The 26,024-nt window shown below is 41.3% G+C and overlaps 1 protein-coding gene and 2 non-coding genes across 3 annotated transcripts; 2 read left to right on the top strand and 1 right to left on the bottom strand.

Annotated features, from left to right (window-relative positions):
• Window positions 1–1,956: 1,956 nt before the first annotated feature.
• On the top strand, window positions 1,957–25,342 carry LOC127579041 (hairy/enhancer-of-split related with YRPW motif protein 1-like). Its single transcript, XM_052031674.1, has 9 exons — window positions 1,957–2,172; window positions 2,323–2,395; window positions 2,505–2,588; window positions 2,762–2,843; window positions 7,890–8,156; window positions 9,004–9,071; window positions 23,242–23,305; window positions 24,126–24,203; window positions 25,311–25,342. Exons 1-9 carry the CDS (start codon window positions 2,111–2,113, stop codon window positions 25,340–25,342), a joined length of 810 nt encoding a protein of 269 aa, XP_051887634.1. The 5' UTR covers window positions 1,957–2,110.
• trnae-cuc (transfer RNA glutamic acid (anticodon CUC)) lies at window positions 20,549–20,620 on the top strand. The gene has a single exon. It is a non-coding gene; the product is annotated as a tRNA-Glu (tRNA).
• trnae-cuc (transfer RNA glutamic acid (anticodon CUC)) lies at window positions 20,857–20,928 on the bottom strand. Its single transcript has one exon. It is a non-coding gene; the product is annotated as a tRNA-Glu (tRNA).
• Window positions 25,343–26,024: the final 682 nt, after the last annotated feature.

Here is a 26,024-nt window from a genome sequence, read left to right on the forward strand (position 1 = left end):
CTTCTTACTTTAAAGTAGGGCAAGGCAGTTACTTTGTGTTGTCATCAGTGTTTATTTTCACTCTGGATTCACAAAAAATACAGATTATCAGATTAATATCACATTTCTGTTTATGGGAGCTTGCTGTGCACAAATTGGCTGCTGTATTCCCTATATTAAATTGTGAAGTGCTTTGGAATATCCTGAACAGATGTGAATGTTTTTATAGAAATCCACATACTCTTTTTTTTTGCAACATGCATTGCAAAAAATATGCATGAATATGCTTCTAAAAGATTGATTGCTTTTTAAACAAAATATTACACTTTAAGGCCATTGGTCTCCTTTGTATGAAACATTTGGTTGCTGCAGCAATTATGAAATATTCATTGGATTTCTAAAATTATTTCAACACAATGGAGATTTTCTTGGAGCCTCCTCCTCATCTGCTTGCTGTTAAATTGTCCTTCACCATTCATGACTAGAATGAGTCAGGAATGCAGAACTTTGATATGATTCGCTCCTTGTAAGATCTATTGCCTGTTTTTTTTCCCTGTTTAGCATGCATGTAGTCCTGTTTTGAAGCTGTATTAGGTTGGCACCTCATTTTCAGGTACTATGTCTGGTCCTACCTGGCATGGCCTTCTGCATTCTCATTGAACCCCTAGCTTGACAGTACTGGTAGAGTGAGAGATATGCCAGGTCATGGGGTAATTGATTGTACTGGTATATCTTTCTGCTACTCCTGCTGATGGCGCACAGCACCTCATGGACACCCAGTTTTGATCTGTCAGATCTGTTCTGCTTCTATCCCTTTTAGCTAGACTGTAGGGTCACACAGCACAATGGAGGATGTCTTCATTGTGATCCACAAGGAATGTGCGCTGGTAATTTCTCCCATTACTATTGGACATCTGATACAAGTAGGTTGGTGAGAATGGCATCCCTTGTGTTGGTTCACTCACTACCTGCTGCTGATCCAGTCTGGAGGCTGTGTCCTTCACGAGTCAAACAGCTCAGTCTTGGTGATACTACCAAGACACTCTTGGTGATGGACATTGTGTCCTTGTTACTTTCAGTGGAACATGGAGCATTAATTCATCAGGTGATGAAGGACATTAAGTCCCCCCATTTGACCCGATGCCATGAAACTTCCTGACGTGACTCCCTCCCACCGATATATCACTGTGCCATTCCCTCAGGCAGACCTGTCCTGCCACTTGCATACGATGTACCTAGGGACTGTGATGGAGGAGTCTGGCTTATTGTCATAATGAATGACAACTGTGTAGCCGTCAATTAGTTTGTGGGATAGTTCATCTAATATACACATCAGTTCCCAGACATTTGTGAGGACTTTGGGCTAGGCTATGATTGTCCTTACCACATCCAAATTCGGTGCCTTGATCAATAGCAGGTGGTCTATTCTTTCCTCTGTTTCAACATAGTAAAACTGTGTGGCGTTTGCTAGGCTAGTTCAGTCCGTCATAGGCCAGAGAATGTAAGGATGGCAGATTCCCACCAGAAACTAGATGGATGTTTATGATATTCTGGTAGCTTTGTGGTCATTATTACCAATGAATGTTTTTCTTAGTTCCAGATTATTAACTGCATTTAAACTCTACATTTGCATGGTGTGATTTGAATTTGGGCCTTGGATAATTAGTCCAGGTCTCTAATTTACTCGTCTGTAATTTAACAGCTGCATCTCTACTAGATACCCCAACCCTGTCCATGCCTTGAATGTGAATGTAGAAATAGATTCCTTGGGAAGGCTTAGAGATTGCCCACCCCTAATGGCTAAATCGGTAAAGATTTTGTATTAAGTGCAGTTGGGGGTACATTGACCATTGGCTTTGGCAGAGCACACTTCCATAAGCACTGTGGCACCCGTCAGTCATCGCCAAAGCAACAGCAAAGTCCTTCAAGAGAGGGAAGCCCGGGGCTGCAGTGATGACGAAAACAAAACCAGGCCCGGGCGAACTGTCAATCACACGGTCTCGGGAGGGTTGGAACCTGCTGTCGACGCTGATAAACTGATACCGTGGGAAAGCAGGCTGGATTTGCAACACTGCAGCTAACGCGACTCGCAGAGTAGAAAGGGTGTTCGGCGAGAGCGAGCTAATTAATAATGAAGAGATCTGTTGAATTCAGCTCCTCGGACAGTGAACTAGACATTGAAGATGAAAACGGGTAAATTACTTCCTTACTCGTAAATTCCCCTGAATTATGACTGGGTTTATAGTTAGTGAAATTCTCCACGGTTACTAGCAGATATTAATGAAAATGTAATGCAGTTTAACAAGCCGAGGAAATGCCAATTGCAAATCTTATTTTAAATAGGAACAAGAAGGAATCCAATCCCGGGAAACCGGCAACTTGCTCCCAGAACCAGGCACGAAAGAAGAGGCGTGGAGTACGTTTGCAATTTTCTCGCAAGTCACTCTGCCTTTATTTTGTTATTGCTTCCTTTCCACTTTAGCAGAGATGTGCTATTGCAAAACTGCTCTTTCGTTCAATTGCAGATCGTCGAGAAGCGCCGCAGAGATCGCATTAACAACAGTCTGTCGGAACTTCGCCGGCTGGTTCCCAGTGCTTACGAGAAACAAGTAGGATTGAACCTTCCCGTGCATTACGAAGTAGGGTAGATACACTGTGGGAGCGAACGTGTGATGGGGTTTTATTGCAGTCCTGTTTTGTTTTGGAAATAACAGACCAAGTTTATTTGGGAAAAGAGGGTTGAGTGGTCCGTTCTTTGTCTAACAGTTCACACGTTTTGTAGGGATCAACAAAACTGGAAAAAGCTGAAATACTGCAAATGACAGTCGATCATTTAAAAATCCTCCACACGAGCAGCGGAAGAGGTGAGCATCATGCTGAGTACTTTGGATAGTGGAGCTGGTTACTAATAGAGGCGGATTTATGAACAAAAGCTCTGATGCCAGGTATCGAACCTTTCAACAAACACTGCAACTTCCCCATCCCAGTGCGCGCTATTTTTGTTTCAAAGCGGCAGCTACTGAGGAGCTAACGTGGCTGTGATTGTGCGAGGCGTTGCTCCAAGCATGGTGTTCCCTTCGGCAGCGAACGCAGTGGTGGTGAACAGGCCCTCACGCTGCTCTCTGTGTGAAGGCTGCGCCCCACGCCAGGAACCTCGCCTTCCAGACGTGGGACAACAGGGCACTTCAAGTTTACTTGGAGTCAAATATTTCTTTAAGTGGGTGGTTTTTGATGCCCACAGTTTTTAGGACTGGATTTTCCTCCTTGAGAGGACCCTAAATTTAGACTATTTTTTGGTCCCTTTTGCCCAAACACGGTCCCAATCTGTTTGGAAGAACTATGTGGTGTCTTGGTCATTCTGCCTCAGACCCTGTTACTGAAGCAGAGTATCTGGCCATCATCACATTACTGTCTGTGGGAGTTTACTGTATGGAATGTTAACTGATGTGTGTCCTACATTACATCTGTCTACATTTCAGAAGTGCACAATTGCAAAGTGCCTTTGGGATGTCCTGAAGGGGATGTCCTAAATGCTAAATCTTAAGAAACTTTTTTTTGTATGACTGCTAAACGTGTTAAACAAAAAAGTGGATACATTGTCAAGTATGTGATCAAAACACAGCCTACCACTGGGAAGGATGCACAAAGATTCGTTAGAATAATATAAAATATGTGAGGATGTGATTGTGGATAAAAGCTGGAAGATTTGGGCAGTAATGGAACAGATAATATTAAAAGAGATTGAATGGTTCTTTTCAGAATTATGAAACTTAAACTTCCACTGGTTGGAAACTCAGTAACAAGAATTAAGGTTATCGTTAGAAAATGAAGATTACATTTAAAAGCATTATTTACATAGTGGCAGTGGAATGCCTTACTGGAACTTGAATGTTTTTGAAGTGACTTAAAAGGGAATAGGATGTTTTTTTGAAAAGATAATAATAGAGAACAATATGGGGTAAGGGCAGGGAAATATGATTGGATCAGATAGTTGAAGAGTTAATACCAACTGGGTGTTATAGACTGAATAGCCTCTTTGTTACTGCAATTTCTATGAGAAGCACATACAGTTCATGGTGAGCAGTGGTCAAATACATTGTCATTGAAGTAAAACTTCCACATTTTTGCAGGAGCTAACTGATAAACAGTGATATGAAACATGAAAAGATGCGAATGGATGTTCAGAAATGTATCTGTTGACCTTGAGATTTTTATATCTATTAACTCGCAATGCCAAATATCTGTACTGGTGCCAGTCAACTTTCTTATTACAATGAAAACACTGATCAGATTCCAACAACAAAAGCATTTAATGCTGGGTATAGTTGTCACTCTCTGAATTTGATTACAACTTCACTGTTTCTGATTTGGCATATCCTCATTCCCGATCCACCTGCTGTGTCAGCCTGCTAATATTTTCTTTTATACAGGATGTGAACATTGCTAGCACAGCTGCCATTTAATAGTCATCTCTGATTGCTCCCTTGCCCATTGCAAAAGACAGTTAAGAGTTGAAAAATCAAAAAAACCGCAGATGCTCGAAATCTAAAACGAAAACAGAAAATGCTGGAAACACTCAGCAGGTCAGGCCGCATCTGTGGGAAGAGAAACAGAGTCAACATCTTAGGTCAGACACCCATCGTCAGAATTGAGAAGGAGACAAAAGAAGCTCATGAATCTGCAGGGAGGTTGGGGGAGGGGGATGTTTCGGGTAAAACTGGGGTGACCATGGAGATAAGCTGCAAACAAGGCTATCTGGTCAATGAGTGATTGGGAGCAGTTAGAGGTTGAGAACATAGATAAAAAAACCTGGACAAAAGACTGTGGGAGTTATGAAATGCAAAGTACAAGAACACAAGAAAATAGGAGCATGAGTGGGCCACCAGGCACTTCAAGCCTACCCCACCATTTAATATGATAATGGCTGATCTCGGCTTCAACTCCTCTTCTGTGCCACTTCTCCATACCCCTCTGTTCCTCGATCTATCAAATAATTATCCCATTTCTCCATACCCCTCTATTCCTTGATCCACTTTAAATATTTCCAATGATCCAGCTTCCACCACCCTTTGGGTTATAGAATTCCAGAGATTCACCACCCTCTGCGAGAAGAAATTTCTGTGTACCTCAGTTTTAAATGACCGGCCTCATTGTAGTTAAGTCCCCTTGTTCAAGACTCTTCCACTAGTGCAAACATCCCAACATCTAGCCTGTCAAGCCCCATTAGGATCTTATTTGTTTGTATAAGGTCACCCCTCATTCATCTAAACTCCAAGGAATACAGGCCTAAACTATTTAGTCTCTCTTGGTAGAATGAGCCTCTCTTCCCAAGAATTAGCCTGGTGAATCTCCTTTGTCCTGCCTCCAATATTACTATATTTTTAGGTAAGAGGACCAAAACGATACACAGTATTCCAGGTGAGGCTGCAGCAATGCCCTGTACAATTGCAACAAAACTTCCCTATTTTTAAACTCCAGCCCCTTTGCAATGAAGGCCAAAATGCCATTTAACCTCTTGTTGGACCTGCCTGCCAGCTTTTTGTGATTCATGCGCTAGAACATCTAGATCCCTCTGTACTTCACTCACCACACACCTAAGAGCCCTATCATTCACTGTGTAAGTCTTACCCTAGTTTGTCCTCCCTAAGTGCATCACCTCACAATTGTCTGCATTGAATTCCATCTGCCATTTTTCAGCCCATTTTCTCAGCTGGTCGAGATCACTTTGCAAGCTTTGATAGCCTTCCTCGTTGTCCACTACGCCCCCAATTTTGGTGTCATCTGCAAATTTGCAGGTAGATGGGACGAGGCAGAAAACCAGGCCAGCATGGATTAGATGGGCCAAAGGGCCTGTTTCTGTGCTGTAGTGCTCTATGACTCTATGACCTTCAGTCAGTCTCCATTTATATAAAAATCTGCCTTTTGATTTCTCTTACCAAAGTACATACCACAGATTTCCTCCCATTAAGTTCCACTTGCCAGTCTTTCTCCCTACTCACTCAATCTATCTATATCCCATTTCAGAATCACATTATCTTTATCACAACATCCCCTTCCACCTATTTTCATATAATTGGCAAATTTGGAAACCTTACATACTATTCCTTTCTCCAGGTCATTAATGTAAATAGTGAACAATTGCAGGCGAGGAACCAATCCCTGGGCTGCTCCGCAGTTACCTCCTTCCAGTCTGAAAAGGACACATTTATTCCAAATCTCTGTTTTCTACAAAACAGCTGGTTTTCAATCCATTCTAACACACTTCCTCTGATACCATGGGCTTTTAATTTATCCACCATCGTCCTTTTCTCTCTCCACTCCCAGAGAGACAAAAAAAAGGACAAAAGAAGAAATCAAGCTGAGCTTATATTACAGATGGATGACTGATAAAGACTGAGAAATCAAATTACCTTAAGTTGTAAAGTTCAATATTGAGTCCAGAAGACTGCAATGTACCCCCATAGAAAATAAGGTGCTGTTCCTCAAGCTTGTGTTAGGCCTCACTGTGACAATACAGGAGGCCACAGACCGATAAGTCATAGTAGGGGTGGGATGAGGAATTAAAGTGGCGGGTAATGGGAAGCACAGGGTTGTCCCTGCAGACTGAATGCAGGCGCTCTGCAAAATGATCACCCAGCCAGCGTTTGGTTTCTCCAGTGTAGAAAAGACCACCTTGTGAACACAGAATGCAGTATACTAGATTGAAAGAAGTGCAAGTGAATCACTGCTTCACCTGGAAAGACTGTTTGGGTCCTTGGATGGTGAGGTGAAAGGACAAATGTTGCATTGTCTGCGGTTGCAAGGAAAAGTGCTGTAAGAAGCATTGGTGGGAATGGAACAGTGGACCAGGGAGTTGTAAAGGGAATGGTCCCTGTGAATCGCTGAAAGGGGAGGAGAGCGGGAGGTGTGCCTGTGGTGGAATATCCTTAAAGGTGATAGAGAATGATCTGTTGAATCTGGAAGCCAGTGGGATAGAAGGTGACAACTTGGGGGACTCCATCCTTGTTCTGTCCCAGAAGAGAGGTAGTGAGAGCAGAGGTGCGGGAAATGGATCAGAAGTGTGAGGCTGTTCAAAGTTGATCACATTAACCTGGCGTACATCATGGTTAATCCCTCCACTGAGTTCCAGCACTGGATTACTCCCTAACCCACCAGTCTGGTGAAGACCAGACTTCTTCTAACAGTTTACCCTGTGTGAAGATAATATTTTGATACCTTCTCCCTAACAGTTTTAGCATGTGCTAATTTCTCATGGTTTTGTCCCTATATTCATTCATATTACACAGAAAGTTATGCATGCTGTGCATATGACCCATTGATTTCCATGGTAATGAAGTTACTATGGAGTGCCATAGGGCAAGAACTGCCATAGGGCAGTTTTCTTAGTTTGACTGCTGACAACTTATGATGGAGATTTGGCTGGAGGGTCCTCACAGAGAGGCTGCAGATACAAAGTTACCCTAGAAAGGCATTTTTCATATTGAGGTGCAGTTCCACAGATGCCAGTTACTCCCCAGTTTGTTACTCATTGTACGTGAATGTTGACAGCGAGCATCTGTGGCTACTTGGTAGCTGGTGATCATGACAGTTAAACCTGGCCTTCTTGACCATTATCCACAGAAACCAATTGCAGAGCAAGGTGTGTGGTGAAGTTATTTCACCATTTTGTAATTTGAGGCACTGAGATTAATTGTAGTGCAGCTATTTATCATCATAAACCTGAAATATTTCTGGTTTGCTTTAGCTATTGAGCAAGGGTTGGAGAATATGTGGAATTTTGCACTTAAAATGTTCAGTTTTAATGCATCGTGTATTTTACTTAGTTTCCAACTTGGAGCACTGTCATAGCATGTTTTTATTACAATGGGTTTTATTGCATGGGCTCTAATTGTATAGTTTTGTATTAACAGGTTATTTTGAAACTCCAGCATTTGCCACTGATTACCGGATCCTGGGATTTCGGGAATGCTTATCTGAAGTTGCCAGATATCTTAGCGTGACTGAGGGATTAGACCATTCTGACCCTTTGAAGACTCGCTTGGTGTCACATTTAAACACATGTGCATCACAGAGGGAAGTTGTGACAGTCGAGTCAAGCCATCAGCACTGGAGTGCAGGCTATCCTCACCAGCCTGCACTGACCTCTTTATCTCATTTCAGAGCTGAAGTTCTTGCAGGTATCTTTCCTCCTGCAGAACAAAGTCATCACAAGGAGTCAGTGCTCAGCTGTATCCATCTTGAACAGTTCCAAAAGGTGTCTCCCTCAGGTTGTGTGGTCCCCATGGTGACAAATGTTGAACAAGTACCTTCTTCAATATTTCCCGTTTCTTCTCTATCAGCTATTCCGTTCCATTTTCCAATGATCCCTTTCCTCTGTTGCCGAGTCCTGTAGCTCGACCTCCGGTACAGGCTGCAAAAGTAGGGAAACGCCTCTGGGCTACAGAAGTCGGGGCTTTTTAATTTGAATGTATGATCATTAAAAAGTTCTGACAGCATTTTCTATCATAGTTACATGTATGTAATGCCACAGGATGTAATGCACCATGACACAGTAAGTACAGCTCTGCTAAAGTCAAACATAGAAACCGAAGATGCTGGAAACACTCAGCGTGCCAGCCAGCATCTGTGGAAAGTGAAACAGAGTTAATGTGATATGTTTGTCTGAGCTGGGGAAGAGAGAAAATAGTTTTCAGTAACAAAGAAAGTGGGGGGGGGGGTGACATAGGTAAAACAAATGGAATATCTCAGATAGGGTGAGACCAAATGGTTAGGATCAGATTATGTTTCATTGTCTGTGTGATGTGTTGCTAATAGCAGGGCTGTGGGACATGCCCAGCAGGCCAGACTACAGTCACAGAAGGGGCAAAACCAAGCCGAAACTACGGATCGGTGATAGAAGTGGCCATTTCTGATACTGACAGAAAGAAAGAACTCTTACCCAAGGTTGGATTATTTGATATTGAGTACCCATCCTCCTCTACCTTCTCTGCAAGAGAAAACTTAACTCTTTTCTCTCTTTCCCAGTTATGATGAAGGGTCTCGGACCTGAAATACTAGTTCTGTTTGTCTTTCCGCAGATGTTGCCAGACCTGGTGAGTGTATTCAGCACTTGCTATTCTTATTTCAGATTTTCAACGTCTGCAGTTTTTTTTTGATTTTTATCTGCTAACATCAAACCTCATCGCTATAGTTCATAGCAAGAAGGAAGCTGGCTTTTATGGGATCACCTTGTCATTCATCAAATTGAATGATGAAGAATAAGAAATTTACTTCCATGGAAGTTTTCAATACTAGTGTTTAGCTTAATGCAATACATTACAACTGAAAAAGGCATTTCTTATGGAAGATAACACTAATTGGTAATTCATGTTAATTAGTAAGAGTTTGATAAAAGATTTGATTAAAATGTTTTACAGCTCAATGTGTACTTGCATTGTGCAATATAGTACTAAGGATAAGAGAGCAGCAAGTTACCAGGCTTGATTCCTGGTTTATGCTGAACTACATTTAACTTTATATTCCCTGGATTAAGAAAGGGAAGTGTTAGCAGGTTTGGATTTGCAAGAATAGCCATTGACAAGGTGTTAGAGAGTTGCTGGTTGCCACGAAACTGTATGATTATGAGATACTTCCAAAGAGAAAGGAAGAAAATATTAAATAAAATGTAACAAGGATTGACATAATAAATAGAAGCAGAAAATGCTTTAACAGGGAAGGTAGCTTCTGCAGAAAGAGAAACAAAGTTAACCTTTCAGGTTAAAGACTCTTCATCACCTCCTTTATTGATTTTCATTTACTAGTAAAAACATTTCCTACCAGGTAATACTTGGTAAGAGAGAGCTGAAGATGCCTGTCACCTGATGTTATATTAATAGAAATGTCATTGCTGTTATAGCATACCTAGTTGTCTAGTTGAAGAGACTTCTCCATTGTTCAGTTTTGAAACAACGACCCATACATCTTCCTTGTAGGTTGATCATCCTCTATGTCCTTGCTTTAAAATCACCTTGGAGCAGAGTTTCTGAACCTTGGTTTTAAATTATCATTTTTTTGGCAGAATAATAAATAGCACTGAACACACATCAAATGGTTAACGTTAATTATCACTCAATTTAATAATGAATAGTAGCACCTGTTGTCTTCAATAAATAAGATTAGTTCCTATCATCACTGTTCTTGAGATAGGTTTTAGTTAAATAACTACTGGACAGTCCATATCACTGGAAATTAATTGTTTATTTGAAATCATGAAATGGGATTTTCACTGGACTTCATGTCTGCACATTATTTTGCAGTGACCAAATAATGCTTCAAATATCCGCTTAATGCTTCAAATGACGTTTCATCTCTCATATTCAACTTTGTGCTGAAGTAATGTTTTGTCTTAAATGAGATGTAAAACAGGAATAACTTCAATGTATTTGTTATACTTTTTCAAAATGGCTTACAAACAAATCTGCCATAAGTAATTATTGATCAAGAAGCCCTTATTTTTTTTTATCAAGGTGAGATGTTTTAGTATTAGAGAATTAGCCCCATTCACATTTCAGCTAACCAGTATCAGCATTAAGCTCTCCCAGGAATTGCTAGGTGTAAATATGGTTTCCACTACTGGAATTTTAATAGCTATGGATTTGGATTTTCCATGACCTCCTCTCGTCAACCATCTCTTTGAATTTCATCAAGTGACACCACATGGAAAAGAGCGCTTTGGCCCATCACGTTCATGCCAACCATCATTTACACACACAGTGATCCTATTTCCTTCTCTCCACAATCCCAACTACAGCTCTCCAAATTCTATCATTAGGGGCAATTTACAGTGGTCAGTTAACCTACCTACCTGCACGTCTTTGGGATGAGGGAGGAAACCAATAGCACCTGGGGGAAAACCACAAGGTCATAGGGAGAACATGCACACTCCATACAGACAGCACAGGACATCAGGATTGAACACGGATTGCTGGAGCTGTGAGGCAGCAGCTCTATCAGCCTGCGCTCCTGTGCCATCCTAATTCAAAACCAAACAAATTAAGATAGCTGCAGTGTTAAAACATAATCTTTCTGTCATAAACACAGAAAATCACTTTCTATTGCAGCCCTTCTTCCCACACCACCTACACTGTGGTGCTTCTGAATGACATTGCCAATTAGGGTCCAAGAACTGGTTTTTAGTTCATGTGGAACACTTACAGGTAGCAGGTAGTAAAGACCTATATCCCAGATGTTGGCACTGGATTGGAACCAGAGTCCAGAACCCACTCATCAGTTCTGCTAAATCTAAAATGTTTTTAGTTCCTTGAACTTGAGGAGAAATAACTTCTTTGATGTTAGTGTGGCATATATGTCATTTTATTCCTCACAGGAAAAATTTACCAATTAATATAGTATTTTTAAGAGTAGTGTAATCAAAACTCATTCAGTGACACAAATGTCACTCACCTAAAGATATCATAGAAATTCTTGGGTTTGTCTTTTGAAGGACAGTATATGGAAACATGGCAATGCAGGATTTCTTTTGTGTGGAACAATAAAAATAGAGTATTAGGAAGATATATTTAGAGTTCCTCTGGATTTCCTCAGGGATCCACCAGGTGGCAGTTAAGCTCCAGGACTGTGACATTCAGGGCATGTGATCAGTGTGAATGTGACATAGAAAGGAAATTTTGTCTGAATTTTATAAATCTGAAGCTTTGGATTTTGTATTTTTGCTATTAGTGAATCCCGAATGAGTACATCAAAATTAGTTAGCATCAGCTGCTTTAGGTAGATGCAATCAAAATGTGTAATTTAAAGTCAAGTATTCAGAAATAACTAGAAAATCAATGGGCCTTCCTTCCATTAAGTACACGAATAAAATATGTATTTATAACATTTTACAACACAAAAATTGATATTCTTGCATGCAGGCTCCAATAATAACATGCTTATTTTTGACATTTGCCTTTAAATACTTGTGAAACTTTTCCTTGTAAGTAAACTCTTTGTCATAAAGATAATTTTTCATGTTGTGTAATTAATTAGTGTGATTAACGTTGAGTGTTGTTATAATATTTTCTTTATTAAGTTTGAATTACTTTAAGAGCGCTTTAATACATCCAATGCCTTCAGCACGTTCACAGAGGTTCTTTATGCACACACATAAATAATAGGAAGATGGAGGTTTCTTTTTAAATGGCAGGAGATTGAAAGATGGAGACACAAAATTGAAACATGGAGATTGGAAGATTTTGTTTCAGAGGGATCTGGGTGTCCATGTATGCAAATCACTGAGACCTAATTTGCAGGTACAGCAAGCAATTAGGAAAGAAATGGTATATTGCCCATAATTGCAAGAGGATTTGATTTCAAGAGTAAAGATGTCTTATTGTAATTATATAGGGCCCTGATGAGGTTTCACTTGGAGCGTTGTGTACAGGTCTGGTTGTCTTCTTCAGGAAGGACATATTTGCAATACAGGGATTGCAGCAACAATTCACCAGTTTGATTCCTGTGATGGGCTGCTTTGTCCTGCGAGGAGGGTCATAGAGACATACAGCATGGAAACAGGCCCTTCGGCCCAACTTATCCATGCCGACCAAGATGCCCATCTAAGCTAGTACTGTTTGCGTGTGTTTAACCCGTATCCCCTCAAAACCTTTCCTATCCATGCACCTGTCAAATGTCTTAAATTGTAGTTATTGTTATTAACTAATTCCTCTGGCAGCTCATTCCATATATGCACTACCCTCTGTGTGAAAAAGTTGCCCCTCAGGTTCCTATTAAATCTCACCCCTCTCACCTTAACCTATGCCCAAAATTCTTGTAAATCTCCTCTGCACTCTTTCCAGTTTAATGGCATCTTTCCTATAGCAGGATACCTAAACTGAACACAATACTCCAAGTGCAGCCTTACCAACATCTTGTACAACTGCAGCATAACATCGCAACTTCTATACTCAGTGCCGTGACTGGTAACGGTGAGTATGCTGAAAGCTTTCTTCACCACCCTGTTTACCTGTGATGCCACTTTCAGGGAAACTATGTACTGTACTCCTAGGTCCCTCTATTCTACAAACACTCCTCAGGGCCCTACTGTTCACTGTGAGAAGTCCTACCTTCCTTTGTCTTCCCAAAGTGCAAACACCTCACACTTACCTGAATTAAACTTAATTTGCCATTCCTCGGCCCATTTACCTAGCTGATAAAGATCCCGCTGTAATTCTTGATAACTTTCCTCACTGCCTACAATATCTGCTATTTTAAATGCTGAAAGTTAATGCCTAGAAGTCAAGGAAACTGAGCCAATACTCTCTCAAATTAATATGAATGAGAGGTCAGCTCATTGTCACATACAAAATTCTTGCAGGGATTGACAAAATATATGTAGGGATGATGTTTCCCCCAGCTGATGTATCTAGTACTCAAAATAAGAGGTTGACCATTCAGCACAGAGATAAGAAGAAACATTATCACCTGGAGGATGATGAATTTTGGGAAAATTCTACCCAGGAAGGGTCAGTCTCTGAGGAGGTTCATGAGGAGATCAATAGATTTTTGGATGTTGCGAAACAGGCGATATGGGGTTAGTGAGGAAGGTGGCACCAAGGTAAAAGATCAGTCATGTGGAGCAGCTGCAGGGGTGCATAGCCTTTTTTCCCATATAAATGCCCAGTTCTGGTTATGCCAGGATCTTAGGTGGACCAAAGAGCTGAATTCTAGAAGTGCGGTGACAGTAACTGCTCTTGACATCAAGGCAACATTTGACTTGAGTGTGGCATCAAGGAGTCCTGATAAATCTAAAGTCAGATGCCATCAATGGGAAAAAACTCCAATGGCTGGAGTCATACCTTGCAAAAAGGAAGATGGTTGTGATCGATGGAGATCAACCATCCCTGCCCCAGGTCTTCATTACAGGAGTTCCTTGGGGCAGCTTCTCAGCTCAAACATCTGCAGCTGCTTCATTAATGACCTTCCATCATAAAGTCAGCAGCAGGATGTTCACTGATGATTGCGCACCGTTCAATTCCATTCACAATTTCTCAGCTAATGAAGCAGTCTGTGCTGCATGTAGCAGGACTTAGACAACATTCAGGCATGGCCTGGTATGTGCCAGGTAACACTTGTGCTTCAGAAGTGCCAGGTAATAACCACCTCCAACAAGAGAGAGTCAAATCATTTACGCTTTACATTAACACGAGTTGTGTGATTGGCTGATGTGATTCTGGTGGTGGAGCAGCACAGAGATCATGCGATCTAAAAGCAAGTATTGGGTAAATTGAATTATACTATGTGTATACTGTTGGTTAATAAACTATTGTGACCCATTGTTTCATTAAGCTGTTGGGTGCACTCAAAGGGAATGCTTTCAAAATAAATATCCGCCTGTCTATGATATCTTTATATCATCTGGAAATTACATCATATGGGATCTATATAGAAAATAATCCACTTCATATATGTGCATGGTACTATATGTTTGCATAATCATTAACTTTATTTAAATTGATTACAATTTTGTTACAGTAGAAGAAAGAGGAATATCCTACTAAATTACAGTGGTTCATATCTCCAATGGTAATTTCTAAGACAAGAGGGTTAAATTAGTTAATTACTGCATGGTTCAATGTTTTTGAATAAATTCCTTTGTGCACTGTTTTAATAGGTTGCTTAAGTGTTGTCAACAAGTTAAATAAATTTCCTTAAGTTTAAGTCTTTCCAAACTTATCCAGGAAACAAAGGAAGAGTAGGATATTTAGCCACCTTGATCGTGTTATGCAGTGGAATCATGGGTTGCCTTTATGTTAGTTCCAGACATCCCCACCTTCAGTGCTAACAACACTGAATAAGGTTGACACCTGCCAGGACAAAGCAGCCTGCTTGGCAACCCAATTCCCAACTAAAAAATTTACCCCACCACATCCTGTGTCACATGTATCTTCTACAAGATGCATTGCAGCAACTCGACTAGGCTTCTTTGAAAGTATCTCCCAAACTGGTCCTCAGCTGGAACAAATTCCACCATTGTGTGACTGACCACTGGATGGATCATTTATTTCCTGAGGCAGCAAAGCTACTGCAGCTGAGAGAACTGAGAAAGTGAGAAGACAAATGCACTTTGTAGTTGGGGAGGAGGGAGGGGAAGGGGAAGGTGGACAGGACAGAGAGAATGTCTATGAAAGGGTGCAGACCAAACTGTTAAAGTTACGATTACTTTAAAACTAGCAGTTGGAACAAAATAATACAAAGAAGGGAATTTACACATGGAGCCAGAGGAACTGGGGGAGGTCCGTAATGAGTACCTCATTACATCGATATTCACAAGGAGAAGGATGGGGATGATGGTGAGTTAAGGAGGAATATGTTGATATTCCAGCGCATGTGGATTTTAAGAAAGAGGAGGTGTTGGGCGTCTTGAAAAACTTTAAGGTGGATAATTCCCCAGGGCCAGATGGGATCGGTGCCAGGATACTGAGGGAGGCAAGGGAGGAGATGGCTGGGGTCTTAACAGAGATCTTTGTATCCTCTTTAGCCGTAGGTGAGGTAATTGGGTTGATTGTTGTCACACATACAGAGATACAATGAAAAGCTTTTATTGCGTTCCATCCAGACAGATCATTCCACACATAAGTATATTGTGGTAGTACAAAGGGACTAAAAACAAAATGCAGAATATAATATCACAGTTCAGAGAAAGTACAGTGCAGATAGACAAGTAAAAGCAAGGGCCGTGACAAGGTAGTTTAAGAGTTCAAGACTTCACCTTTAGTGTATAAGAGGTCCATTCAAGAGTCTGATAACAGCAGGATAGAAGCTGTCCTTGTGTCTGGTGGTATGTGTTCTCAAGCTTTTGTATCTTCTGTCTGCTGGGAGTGGAGAGAAGAGAGAATGACCAGAAGACAGGAGAATAGCCAATGTTGTTCCCTTGTTTAAGGACAACAGGGACAAACCAGGAAATTATAGGCTGCTGAGCCTTACATCGGTGGTAGGAAAATTATTGGAGAAGATTGTTAGAGATAGGATTCACTTGCATTTGGAAAAGCATGGACTTATTAGGGATAGTCAGCGTGGCTTTGTGTGGGGACATCCTGTCTCACAATTTGATAGAGATTTTTGAGTAAGCGATGAGGATGACTGATGAGGACAGTGGATGTTGTCTACTGGGACTTCAGGAAAGCACTTAACACAGGCCCTCATGGTAGGCTGGTCCAGAAGATTAAGTCACGTGGGATCCACGGTGAGTTTAGTAAATCGGATTCAAAATTGCTTGGTTATAGACTGGAGCTCGTGACCAGTGGTGTTCTGTAAGTATCAATGCTGAGACCTCTTGTTTGTAATATAAATGATTTGAAAGAAAATGTAGGTGGTCTGAGTAGTAAGTTTGTAGACGGCATAAAATTGATGGAATTGTGGATAGTGAGGAAAGTTGTCAAAGGAAACAGGAGGATGTAGATCAGTTGGAAATTTGGGCAGAGAAATGCAGATGGAGAAGTGTGAGGTGTATTTTGGGAGTCAAGTGCCACAGGAAAGTATACAGTAAATGGTAGGATCCTTGGAAGCTTTGATGTACAGAGGGATCTTAGGGTGCATGTCCATAGCTCCCTGAAAGTGGCAACACAAGAGGATAGGGTGTTGCATGTGGCATGCTTGCTTTCATCAGTCGGGACATTGAGCTTAAAAGTTAGTAAGTCATGTTGCAGCTATATAAAACTTTGGTAAGGCCACATTTGGAGTATTGTGTGCAGTTCTGGTCACCATACTATAGGAAGGATGTGGAGGCATGGAGAAGGTGCAGAAGAGACTCACCAGGACTGGAGACTATTAGCTATAAGGAGAGGTTGGACAAAATTGGATTGTTTTCTCTGGAGTGTTGGAGGCTGATGGGAGACCTGATGGAAGTTTATAAAATTATGAGAGGCATAGATGGGATAGATATTCAGAGTCTTTTTCCTAGAGTGGAAACGTCAAATACCAGAAGGTATAGGTTTAAGGTGAGAGGAGGAAAGTTTAAAGGAGATTTTGCACGTGGGAGGCAAGTCGTTAACCCATGAACACTACCTTATTGTACCTTTTTTTGCACTATTTATTTATTTTATAATTTATAGTTTTTTTTATGTCCTTGCACTGTACTGCTGCCACAAAACAACAAATTTCAAGTCATCTAATAATAAACCTGATTCTGATTCTGGTGCTGATTCTGAAGTTTTTTACACAGAGAGTGGTAGGTGTCTGGAACATGCTGCCAGGGGAGGTGGTAGAAGCAGATCTGACAGCAATGTCGAAGAGGCACTTAGACACCTGAACAGGCAGGGAGTGGATGGATACAGACCATGTGCAGGCAGGTGGGATCAGTTTAGACTGGCATCATGATCGGCACAGACACTGTGGGCCAAAGGGCCTGTCCTGTGCTGTACTCTTCCATGATACAGAAACAGTTTGAGACACAACAAATTAAAACATAAAGGTGCAGCCACATCTATGAAAACAAAAACAAAAATGTGGGGATGATTGGGGTATACCTGAAATTGTTCAGTTCAATAATAAATCTTGAGGCAAAAACAGAAGGTACCTTTTATTGAAAGGAGAGGGAAGGGTCACTCCCACTGTGACTTACAGGCCCACCCTTGCGTCTCCATCAAGCTCTCCCCTTCTCGTGACACTTTCCGATGCAACTGCAGGAAATACAACGTCTGACCTTTTACCTTTTCGCCACTATCCAGAAACCCAAACGAGGCTTCCAAGTGAAGCAGTGATTCACCTGCCCTTCTTCAGATTTAGAGTATTTCATTTGGTGCTCATGCTGTGGTCTTCTCTACATAGGAGAAACCAAATGCAAATTTGGTGACCACTTTGCAGAACACCTTCATTCAGTCCAAAAGGATGACTCTGAGCTTCTGTCACTTTAATCCTACATCCCACTCCCTCTCTGACTTTTCTGTCTTTGACCTATATTGCTCCAGTGATGCCCAGCATAAACCTGAGGAAGAGCATCTCGTACTTCTGACTAGGTGGGTTACAATTCTTGGGACAATATTGAGTTCAACAACATCAGGCAACCCTCCTCCCCACCCCCCCACCCACCCACCCACCCAAACACACACACACACACACACACACACCCCTATTCCTGTGAGAAAACTTGTCCTCGGTGTGGAGAGAAGGATTCAACATTTTGGGCCAAGCACCCTTTATTGGAAATGGAAAAGTGAGAAAAAAAGTGTGTTCTTACTTTTGCAATTCCTTTGGAGAGTCCTTGACATAAAACTTTGTTTCTCTCTACGCTGATGCTGCCTGACCTGCTGAGTGCCTGCACCATTCTCTGTTCTTGTGTCAGATTTCCAGCATTTGCAGTTTCTTTGCATCGACTACTGACCAGCTTTGCCTCACTGGCCACTGGCGGGGACCATTACAAGGACACTGATCCATTGTTCCCTGCTAGACCAAGTTGAATCCTGCAATATTTTGTACATGGAATCTGATGTGTGTAGTGACGTCTGTCTCTTGTAGCTTGTAATGTTTCTGAAATAAGTGGGCACTTGGTTTGCAATGAAATATTTTAAATGGCATTAGTCATTTCACTATCTCCTGATAACAATGATTTCAGTACAAAGTTGTAAACCATTTAAATGGAAAATGTCATGGCAACAATTTTCAGGCTCTGGTTAATTACTCAAAGTCTGTAGTTTACCAAAAGCAAGAAGAAAGAGAACAGAATATGTGGGACAAGGAGCGACCAGGTAGTTTACCAAAGATCTCTCAACTGACACCCCCTCACCATCCTAATCATTAGAGATAGGGAGACAGACACTTCCCAAGCATATGGTGAGGCATTCACATATCATAGAGCAGTGAGGTTAATTTGTCTGCTGGTGTTGATCATGTTGCTGTGTATTTCAGTTTCAACCTAACGTACCCAAGAGACCTTCTATCCTAAAGTGGCTCTGAAATTCTCCACACAATGTACAAAGTTGACTCTTGGTAAAAGTACTTAATAATACTCCTTCCACCAGCAGTGAAGTGTTATATTGATTTCAAGAGAGTGATTCATTTCCTTCAAATGCCAATGACGATTTATTCCAACTCAATGTTTTCCGTCCATTAAACAATTCTCAGTCCATATCATTATCTTACCCCCAAATCCCACGTGCTCTAAGTTTGTCCTATAAACTGTTGTGTGGCACCTAACTGAAGGCCTTCTGGAAGTTCAAATACACCTCATCTACTGGTTTCCTCTTTAGAGCATAGACCGTAAAACATAGGAGCAGAATTAGGCCATTCAGCCCATCGACCTTCTCTGCCATTGATCATGGTTGATTTGTTTTTCCCTCTCAACCCCATTTTACTGCCTTCTTCCTGTAATTTTGACACCCTCACTAATCAGGAACCTATCAACCTCCACTTTAAATATACCCAATGACTTGGCCTCCACAGCTGTCTGTAGCAATGAATTCCACAGATTCACCACCCTCTGGCTAAAGAAATTCCCCCTCATCTCTGTTCTAAAGGGACGTCCTTTTATTCTAAGTCTGTGCCCTATGGTCCTAGGCTCTCCCACTACTGGAAACATCCTCTCCACGTCCACTCTATCCAGGCCTCTCAATTTTCAGTAGGTTTCAATAAGATTCCCCCCCCCCCCCCCCCCCCATACTCCAGCAAGTACAGGCCTAGAGCCATCAAATGCTCTTCATATGTTAACCCTTTGGTCCCTGGATCATTCTCATAAACCTCCTTTGGACTCTCTCCAATGCCAGCACATCCTTGGATATGGGGCCCAAAACTGCTCACAATACTCCAAATGAGGTCTGACCAACGCCTTATATAGCCTCAGCATTAGATTCTGGCTTTTATATTGTAGTCCTCTCAAAATTAATGCTAACATTGTATTTACCTTCCTTACTACTGACTCAACCTGCCAGTTAACCTTCAGGGAATCCTGCACTTGGACTCCCAAGTCCTTTTGCACCTCTCATTTCAGAATTCACTCCCCATTTAGAAAATAGTCTATGCCTTTATTCCTTCTACCAAAGTGCACTTTCCTATGGTGTATCCCATCTGCCCCTTATCTATTTTGCTAACTGCAAACTCAAAAATTTCTAACAAATTTGTGAAACATGATTTCCCTTTCATAACCCATGTTGACCACCCAATACTATGATTATTTTCTAAGTTTCCTGCTACCACTCCCTTAACAATGCACTTTCCCCACTACCCATGTAAGACCGGCTGGTTGGTCATTCCCCATTTTTTCTATTCCTCTTTTAAATAGTGGGATTGCATCCTGCTGTCTTTCAACCATTCTAGAATCTGTCGAGAGTTTTGGAATATAACAGCATTGATTCCAATATCTCTGTATCCAGTTGTTTCAAAACCTTTGGATGTAAGGGTCATCAGGTCTTGGGATTTATTACCTTTTAATCCCATTAACTTCTCCATTTTTTTGTTATTAATGCTAATTTAATTCACTCTAGATGTGTTGTTCGCCACTGTTTCTGAGAGACTTTCTGTACACTCTTTCTATCTAATTAATTTCATTGCCATTTCACTAGGACGATTGCCAGAAGGAGGACATTTCGAACCTTATGTTCAGAGCTCCCTGGTGGTCTAGTGGTTAGGATTCGGCGCTCTCACCGCCGCGGCCCGGGTTCGATTCCCGGTCAGGGAACGTGTTTTTTCTTTTCCTTCAGAAGTACCTATATTTGAATACAGTATTTAAGATAAGATTATGTTTTTTCTGTGCACTGAATAAATTTGAAATTCCATTCAAGAACAACCAGAGAGATCAGGAAGATTGTTAACTTCCGTTGTATTTTCACTGTTAACACATTTTGCTTATATGTATTCTCCGGTTTTCAGTAAATATACACTGTGCAAAATGTAATGGTAGAAAAAAAAGTCACGTTCCCTGACCGGGAATCGAACCCGGGCCGCGGCGGTGAGAGCGCCGAATCCTAACCACTAGACCACCAGGGAAACTGATAAATGCCATCCGCGCCGCCATTCTCGGAGCTCTCCTCCGTTATTACATCATCATCATCTGTTCCATTGACATGTACGATTTGAGGCATAGTAACAGAACATTCGCCGCTGATTGGTCGGGGGGGGGGGGCGCGGCTGCCAGCGATGATCGACAATCTGTCCATCATCGCTGAAAGCCACGCCCCCGACCAAACATCGGCACCGCCCAGCGCTTACAGAGGGTATAAAAGGGACCGGGTCGCGACTATTTGCTGCAAGGAAGAGAGAGAAAAACTTGTGGCTTTGAGATCGCTTCGTGCCGCTGTTTCAAATGGGCCCTATAGCCTAGCGTTCGCCTTCTTCAGTCAAAGCTTTCGGATTCCTGTTTGGTGTGGGTCGCGTCTAAGGTAATTGGGGCGTCCCGGGGGTGGGGTGTGAGGGGCTCCCGGGGCCCTCCAGCTAGCCCCGGAGTGGGGAGGCGGGTTGTCCCTGGGGTGGGCTGGGAGGGAGGGGGTTGTTCCCGGGGGGCGGGGGAGAGATGTGTGTGGGCGAGGAGTTTCATTGCCCGGGTCCGGGGGAGGGTGGGTGGCCTGTGGGCAGCACTGGGTTCGGCGGGCTGTGGCCTGCAGTGTCGGGGAGCGCTGCTGCCGTCTCTCTCTCCTTTCCCCTCCCCGGCCCAGTTGACCTCGGGGTGCGGCTTTTGGGCTGTTGCTGCAGCCTTTCCGCTGCATTACTCACGTCCTTTCTGTTTACCCCCACCCCGGATCGCATCAGCAACTTTTAAGCCTACTCAGCCTTCCCCCTGACAGCTGTGCTGTTAACTCAGCCCTTTCTTAACTAGCACTTGGAGCGATGTCTCCTGAACGAGCAGCTTTGTGCGACAATTTTTGGTATCTTTCTTTAAAACAAAACCTGAGTCGTTTTCTTAATTGTCTTCTAAATTTGGGGAAGTCGTTAACTTGTTATGACAACTTGCATGTAAGATAACACCTTAAGAAAATTGCGCAAGTCACTATGGATGTGTATATATACCTGGCAGTCTCTGCAAGATGTTACTTGGGCGAAGATTGTGTTATCACTTGTAGGTTTGTAGTCTGCTTAACTTGTTGAATACCATAGCTCATGGACTTCGTTATGTTGTAACTTTACCATTAATTCTGACTTTCCTTGTCCACCCCATCACACTGTAGTATCGTAAATTTATTTTGCGTTCAGGGGTCTTCAAGTAGCATCACTGAATTCCTCATGTCCGCTTCCCCTTGCATTTTGTAAATTGCCAAATTAACCTAATTGCCTCCTGGATTACAGAACAATCAAGCATTTACTAATTTTAGATTTTGATATTTGAGGATTTGGAATTTTGGGTACAGTTGTTGTGCTGTTGAACAGTCCTGTTATTTTAAGCCAACTGTTCAGACATTATCTAGTGTGAGTAAACAGTCTAAATATATCCTAGTTAAAAACAGGTTTCCAACGACTTATTTGTTTTGGACTTGCCCCAGTTTAATCTGTAAATTTCTCTAATAGGTTGACAATTCTTTGGATATTTTTCAATCTTCATGTGGACTTAACTGATTTTAGTTAAGGTTTAAACTAAGACAAAAACTGCAGATGCTGGAATCTGTGGAGGCAAAAAATGTAAATTGAATTCTGGGTTGAGATCCTGAATTGGGACTGAGGGAAGAGGAAAATTTTTCAGTATATGGCAGTACAAGTGGGGTGGGAAAGAGGCTGGTAGGTGATGGGTGAAACCAGATGGGAGTAGTAAATGGGAAAGGTGAACAAAGGAGGGGAGAAGTTGGTGAGCAGGTGAGTGTGAGAGAACACTGGGGCTGTGGGTTGCCTGAAATTGGAAAATTCATTGTTCATCCATTGGATTGTATGCTACCCAGATGGAATATGAAATGCTTTATCTAAATGTTGTCTTTGATAAAAAGTAGTAGTTACACTTTTTATTTAAACAGTGCTTTATGTACAAATTATTTTCAATTTTTAGAATGTTTAATATTGTATGTTTTTATTGATACTGATGGAGGCTGTGCTTCTGGTCAGTAAAGCAGAAATGACAATTTTATAGAACTAATTGAGCAAACAGTTGGATTTAATATTAATTTAAATGCTGTTTTTGCTGCCATTTCAAGGTTGCCATCTGGAAACTAGATTGAAAGATCCTAATGGCATCCATTCCATCAACTGGATCACTTGCAGCAACCCATGACTATTACAGGAGTAAGTCACTATTTCTGAGAAAGAAAAACTACTTTTTGCAGTAAGTGGAGGAAAAGGGAACTACTAGATTGTGAATTAATTGATTTTGTCTACTTTCAGTTGACCTACTTTCCAACAGAAAATCAACTTTTTACTTGCATTAAACTGTATGCTGAGGCAACAAGTTAGAGGGAAGGAGGAGAGTTCCAGATTAGTGAAAATGGGTGGCAGTAGGCACCTTTATGATGCAGGTATCCAGTCACCTCCTTTCTTTCCTCTGTCATAACTAACCTGTTCTGGCCATGTGGGGCTTGTATCCTGGTTTATTTCCTTTCCTAAGGAAGAATAGGCTACAGGTGGCAGAAAGTAAGGCCCCACCCATGAATCACCTGACTTCATGCTGTCAAGGCCTTTTTCACCATTTTCCCATTGTCTAATGCTTTGATGTGGAGATGGTGGGGTTGAGAGAAATGGAAGAAGTAATTCAGTTGGTACTTAGTTTTACCTTCCCTTTTTTAATGAAGGTTAGCTTTCCTAGATTTTGCAGTGATGTCTCTTCAAGTTGAGATACCAGACGCATCTGGTCAGTTAGCTCAGGATATCAAAGTTAGTAGACTAGTTGAATCCAAAGCAGAGCAAGTTGGGTGCTGTGTAATTCAACTTTTTCTCTTTTGGTTGAGCTTGTAGAAGTTGAAAATTGTGCTCGTGCTCAAGATCAGGATTTTAATAATTGAAAATAACTGATTTTTGCCAAATTGCTCTAAAATCACCTGGAACCCCAAAAATGAGATTTTTAACACTTTGTACACAATGTGAATCATGAGGCAGATGCTGTTGACTTTCAGAACTTGGAATGGGCACCTTGATATTTGCAAGGCAAATGTGAGTTTTCTGTTCCAAACCTATTGGACATATTTGAGATTCAGGTTCCAGGGGTTAAAAAGTTCTTGGGAAAACTAATGTATGAGAATTGCTTAACTTAAAGATTAAATCTCCAATTCCAGGGCGTCTTGGTTCAGCTTCCAGTAATAGCTCCTGTGGTAGCTCGGAGCATATTGGAGAAGTGATTCCACACCACCCAGGTAAGAGGATTTTTAACTAAGCACTTTGCATAATACAGATAAGAGGAGGTAATGCTGAGCAGTTTACTTAATTTCTTGCTTTATTTCAAACTTCTGATCTAATTAAAATCATTCTACAGGTGACTCCCACATCATTTGGGTGGGGTGTTATATCCAAAAAACACTACATGACTTTCAATAATGTGAAGCCACATCTGCATGTGTCAAGAAATGTGAGCTGTAAAATAAAATTAACATTCCTTTATGAGAGCAAATTTTATTCAATTTTTTTGAGTGATTTATGAATTCAAGTGAATTTCCATTACCTGAACTGCTGTAACGTGGGGGTTGCCTGTATGTGGTTTGTATTTATTGAACGCTATCAATCTTCCAAAGATGCTTTTACCAAATTTGGTTAGTTGACTGAAGTCTTGAAGTCAGTCAGGATTATAATGTGACATTAATTGAAACAGAATGTAACTTGGTACCAACTTTTAGCAGCTTGGGAAGCAAGATAATTACTGATTCTTGGCAAACCTGTGTAGAGTTGGGAGACAAATTGGATAGACATTCTATAAATGTGAGAATTAATAAATCTAAAAATTCTTTCATAAATTAAACTCCATAGGCTGGCTTGTATACTCTAGTCAACAAAAACTATTTTTAGTTATCCAGTGCAATGGGGATTTTGATGTGATGTAACGTAGTCCAGGAATTATTACAAAACTTCAGTATTTGCACAGCAAGAAATGTACTCCTGGAATGTGGCTAATGCATGAAACTTGCCTTGACTCTAAATTGAATCTGTACATTAAAATAAGCAATTAAATGCTAATTGTTAGTTTGACATGGTGATAGCATTGTTTATTGAGACCAGTAAGGTGTTAGTTTACTCACTGAAACTCTTAGTGACAGGTTTATATCTAACCCAGGTATAAGGAATACATTGGATCAAAGGTCATCAACCCCAAATTGATTTGTTGTATTTTCTGTTTTGCTTGAGCATCTTAAATAGTGAGTCTTTATTGATAAAAACACCTCTGCTATTAAGTTTTTTTTGTTGGTATGACCTGTATCAAAGATGCAAGTAGGCAGATGATGAGTTACTAAAACTTTTTATATTTGTAGGATTACCAAAGTCTGCATCGGGCCAATGGTGATCAGTTTTTTCTTTGGAAAAACCCAGAACCATCCAGTAATGACAACTCTAACTGAGTCCTCAGAGAGGTGAGAACATGAATAGATTTTAAAGAGCCTGTTGGAGGAAAAGGGATCGCTGGGATGGTGGTGGAGTAAGAGGGGTGTTTCAGCTGAAGGCATGTGTACAGTGTTGGAAATTTGTTCCCAAATGATCAAGTAGCCATAATTGGAGTCCAAATGGAGAATTGGAAAATCAACTTGAAAGTTGGTATTGCAAGTGCTGAGGTGATGGGTGAACCAGCCATAGTTTAAGTTGGGCATCCAATGTTGTACATCTTTAGACTTGCAGAAGGCAGCATAGGGGCTGGCCAGTGGTTTGTTAAACTTTGGTTGATCCTAAGCTGTGCTACAGTAGTGAGATCATTAAATCTTGACTAGGCATCCAGTTAAAGTTAACTGGTATTGATTTTCACAGATGCACTGGTGGCATGGATGTGTAGTCCCAAGTTCCTCTGGTCATATACCAAAGGTTGACAACAGTGAGAGCGATGGGTTTTGGATAAGAAAATTTATTGTGACAGAAGGCAGTGGCTTTGATCTGGGTATTTAATTGGAGTAACTGATGAAGATAACCCTAAATCAACTTGAGTGCATAGCTGTCAAATCTGATTTATTGGTTATATATGGATCTGCATCAATGTT

Source organism: Pristis pectinata, chromosome 16, assembly GCF_009764475.1.
Source record: "Pristis pectinata isolate sPriPec2 chromosome 16, sPriPec2.1.pri, whole genome shotgun sequence".
Taxonomy (NCBI): Eukaryota; Metazoa; Chordata; class Chondrichthyes; order Rhinopristiformes; family Pristidae; genus Pristis; species Pristis pectinata.